Source organism: Falco peregrinus, chromosome 2 (assembly GCF_023634155.1).
Source record: "Falco peregrinus isolate bFalPer1 chromosome 2, bFalPer1.pri, whole genome shotgun sequence".
In the NCBI taxonomy this organism is placed as follows: domain Eukaryota; kingdom Metazoa; phylum Chordata; class Aves; order Falconiformes; family Falconidae; genus Falco; species Falco peregrinus.
In genome coordinates, this window is record NC_073722.1 from 78,324,275 (window position 1) to 78,328,721 (window position 4,447).

The 4,447-nt window shown below is 43.3% G+C and overlaps 1 protein-coding gene across 1 annotated transcript; it reads left to right on the forward strand.

Moving 5' to 3' along the window:
* The first annotated feature begins 1,496 nt into the window (after positions 1-1,496).
* On the forward strand, positions 1,497-3,999 carry NPY2R (neuropeptide Y receptor Y2). Its single transcript, XM_005232493.3, has one exon. The coding sequence runs from the start codon at positions 1,528-1,530 to the stop codon at positions 2,683-2,685; it is 1,158 nt and encodes a 385-aa protein (XP_005232550.1). The 5' UTR covers positions 1,497-1,527; the 3' UTR covers positions 2,686-3,999.
* The last annotated feature ends 448 nt before the right edge of the window (positions 4,000-4,447 follow it).

The following is a 4,447-nucleotide window of genomic DNA, read 5'->3' on the forward strand; positions in this document are numbered from 1 at the left end:
GCTTTTGCAAAAAGAGCTTGCACTGAGAAATCCTTTGGAGTATTGTCTGAGATGCAAGCAAACACGATGGGCTCCATCACCTGCTGGTAGACAACCTTCCTTTCTGTTCAGAAATTACACCTAAGGATGCCACTCACAGATAGTTAATGGGGACAGAGGTAGGGATGACAGCCTACAATAAAGTGAATCTGATTTTTTTTTTTAAAAAAAAATCCCATCTGAAACCAAAGGCATTAATAGCTAGGCTGTCTCTTTAGGCAGACCTGAATTTGTGACGAATTAAGCTATGTGTAACACCTGATGGCCAGACGGTGACATTTCTTCGCTACTCTCGCTTTCCCTTCGGGAATGTATGAATGGGGAAGCAGAGCTGGTAACTCAGGTGTGACTTTCCCCTCCGCAGCAGCCCGTGGTGTTTTATCGGTGAGCCTGCTGGGCATCGGCAGGTTCTTAGCATTTTCCCAGGTCAAGCCAAGGAGTCCCCAGGTGCACGGTGCCCGCTGAGCATGCCACCCATGGTCTGGGCAGCCTGGGTGGGGACATGCCCATTTTATTTAAGACTGAAGTCTGAGTCAGCAGTTAACTGTAAAACATCCATGTATCCATCCTGCTGCCTGCTGAAGTCTTAGGGCAGCATAGAATTTGGCTCAGCCTGCGTGGGGAAGGCAACAAAATGTGATTTTGATGCCAGTGGTGGAATTTTTACTGACATTGGCAGGGGAATGATTAGCTTTTCTCTATGACTGCAGTCACAAACGAATCCCTGATCGGCAGCCTCCAAGGAGCTGTGTTTTCTCAGACATTACACAGAAAGGAAATATTATATATAACTGAGTTTTAATTGTTTCTTGAGTTAATTTCAGCATGAATAGGTTACACAGTCATTTCAGAGAAATGCTATTATTTCAGTTCTGTTAGAGTGGTATTTTTCCTTGCCTTGTGGCACAAACTTTCCTGAAAGAAAGTTTCTTAAAGAAAGACCTTGGTAATTAGTTCTGTGGTATCAAGGAGGGGAGTAAACCTGTAAGAATTCAGTAACAATTTAAAGGAAACACTTTCCATTAAGGAAAAGCCGGAAGATTATTATGCTAATAACAGTCTGGATGGTGCCGTGCCATGTAGAATTCCCATAGGTATTAATGGAAGTTTTGTGCTAAATCAGCAGTAGTTTTAGGTAGTGGATTGTAAAAAAAAGGATATGCCGCCCAGCAGGATCTTAATCCTTCTGCATTTACTTAGGCAAACTTTGTCTTTGAAATGCTTTTGAAATCTGTCCCAATTTTCAGCAGGAGTCATGCCTGAATAATATTATGGGATCGGGCTTCAAATGTGAGGGCAACAGAATTTAAATATATTAAGACAGATCTCTTAATCCTGCGACGTAGAATGTGGGTTAGAGGAGGAAAGAGCTGTAGCTTTAGCTTGTTACTTCTTGTCTTAGCCACTGAGGACTGATTTCTCCACGTGTTCTTGTACTCTTTTTGTTTTCAGGGCCAACTCTGTTGCTTAGACCAGGCTGCTGCAAGGATGGGGCGCCTGGAAGTAGGAGGTGAAGAAAACCAGACAGATGAAACGAAGATGGAGCTGTTCACCAAGCTGTACTTGCCGAGATACACCACACCGCTCAACGAATTGGCTCTGGACCCTAAACCAGAACTGAAGGACAGCACAACGCTAGTTGAAGTGCAGATAATCCTCATCTTCGCTTACTGCTCCATCATCCTGCTGGGGGTGATCGGGAACTCCCTCGTGATCCACGTGATCATCAAGTTCAAAAGCATGCGCACAGTGACGAACTTCTTCATCGCCAACCTGGCTGTGGCTGACCTGCTGGTGAACACGTTGTGCCTGCCCTTCACTTTGGTTTACACGCTGTTGGGCGAATGGAAACTGGGCCCGGTCTTGTGCCACCTGGTGCCTTATGCCCAGGCTCTTGCCGTGCATGTGTCTACTGTTACCTTGACTGTGATCGCTTTGGATCGGCACCGCTGCATCGTCTACCACTTGGAAAGCAAAATATCTAAGCGGATCAGCTTCCTGATTATAGGAGTTGCCTGGGCAGTCAGCGCTCTGTTGGCAAGTCCTCTGGCCATCTTCCGTGAGTACTCATTGATTGAGATCATTCCTGACTTCAAGATCGTGGTCTGCTCTGAGAAGTGGCCAGGGGAGGGGCAGCTCAACTACGGCACCATCTACAGCATCTCCATGCTCCTGATCCAGTATGTGCTGCCGCTGGCAGTCATCTCCTATGCCTACACCTGTATTTGGACCAAGCTCAAGAACCACGTTAGTCCTGGGGCGGGGAATGACCACTACCACCACCGGCGGCGGAAAACCACCAAGATGCTGGTGTGTGTGGTTGTGGTGTTTGCTGTCAGCTGGCTGCCATTTCACACCTTCCAGCTAGTCAGTGACATTGACAGTCAGGTGTTAGACCTGAAAGAGTACAAACTCATCTACACAGTGTTTCATGTCATTGCCATGTGCTCGACATTTGCTAACCCCCTTCTCTATGGCTGGATGAATAACAACTACAGGACGGCCTTCCTCATGGCCTTCCAGTGTGAACAGCGGCTGGACTCCATCCACCCTGAAGTATCAGCGGCTTTCAAAGCCAGGAAGAAACTAGAAGCAAAGAGGATTCAATTCCCTGGAGACTCTTTCACACAACCTACCAATGTCTAAGATGGCTGACTTTAAAGAAGAAACGAATACGTTGTGGACAAAGGGATATATCCGTTTTGACACGTGCATTTTTAATGCATAATTTTATTCATAAATGGTGAAAGAAAAGTAGCAGGTATGATTTGAGGGGAGTTGATTGGCATCAAGAGTATGTAATTGTTACAACTGCAAGGAAATAGAAGGGAGCGACTTTGTTTATGGCCGTCTCTAACAGGGCAAGAGACGCTCCCATCCCTCCCATCTCTTTTTAACAAGTCTGAATGCCAAAGGCAGAGTTTGCTGGTTTTGCTATAGGAAGGCAAACAGCTGATTTGTAGCACAGGAGTATTGCTGGTGGGAGCAGGTAATTTTTATATTGGGTATGGAGATCAGGGAGAGCAGAAGTCTGCCAGGAGAATGAAGCCTGTCTGGGGGGAATGGACTGTGCTGGTTAAATCTCAAATTTTTCAGACCCCTTCTCTCCCACAGGCATCTTTTGCAAAGATAAGGGAATTAAGAAGAGAAATATGCTTCTGGTTTTTGACTTGTACTGAAGTACTTCAGACCACAGCATTTGAGATGTATTAGGGCAAAAAAAAAAGAAAAGAGAAAAGGAAAACACCCCCCACCCAAACAACAGATTCAATGTGAAGAAAGGTCAACTTTCCACATAAAATTAAATGTGCATTTTCGTCAGTCAAATGGGGAAAAAAGTCATTCCTTAAGAATTGGCTGTGGTTATGCTGGTGAGAAAATCACGAGCCTGTGACCTGATCAGTAATCCCCTTCCGTATCCCTACCTTTCATTCTGTGCTGGGAATAGCTCGCAAACGCAGTGCTTTAAAGTGGCATTTGAGGGCAGGGGATGCAGGCTCAGGTCTTCTGTGAGCACTTCATAAACTGCCAATATTTTCATTTTCAGGACCTGCTTAAATGTCTAACGTGTTATTAACTCCACAGGCTTTGAATTGTTGCTGCTTTCTCCCTGGATAATAAAACAGCAGATAATTTTGGTCCTCTGGAAAGGCTGCTAAATGGTAATGTGCTTTTCCTTATTGTGATTTTATGTCACACACTCATCTCGTCTTGGAGCTTTTTCCATCTTTAGACTTTGTAAAAATTAAGAACATCTGAATGACTGTAACCTAATAACAGTATGCTAGGTTTATGTGATAACTTATCAGTTATTCTGCATGCGGTAGTTAATAGTTAAATTCCTTTTTTTGCTCAGGTATAAAATTTTAATGTTTACTGTGTTGTACACAGCAATGTTCAACTCTTCTGTGTCTTTGTTTAGCCTCTTTGAAGTCATTAAAGAGACGAAGAAATTTTCAATCTATATTTATTCCACGCTGTCCTGTTGCTTATCTAGAATAAAAATAAGTGTGATACTTTCACTTGGAGTCTCTTTGCACAGCTACATTTCAGCTGCCTCATTTTTTTCTCTCCATTTGATGTTGTTCCTAAATTCATTGTGTTCTCTCTTACAAATTAAAAACCAACAAAACTCCAGTACTGAAGTGTTAACAGTGTAATGAATGGTATCAGATCCTTAGCAAGTGAAGAAATTAATCTTTCTGTATGCAGTATTTGGTGCCATCCTTTAAATATCCATGAAATCTTTTGGACTTGCATTTCCATGAACAGAGAAAGGAGGTCTGGAGAATTAGCTAGTGTTTACTCAAGCAGGAAAAAGTATCCATCATTCTTAAACAGTTTTACAAAACCAGATTAATTCTTTAACCATGTTGAGAACATGATATTGTCCACAAGTTATTTTTGT

Bases quoted from the DNA above. Each gene is read 5' to 3' on its own strand.
- NPY2R (XM_005232493.3), top strand. From the start codon at position 1,528: ATGGGGCGCCTGGAAGTAGGAGGTGAAGAAAACCAGACAGATGAAACG.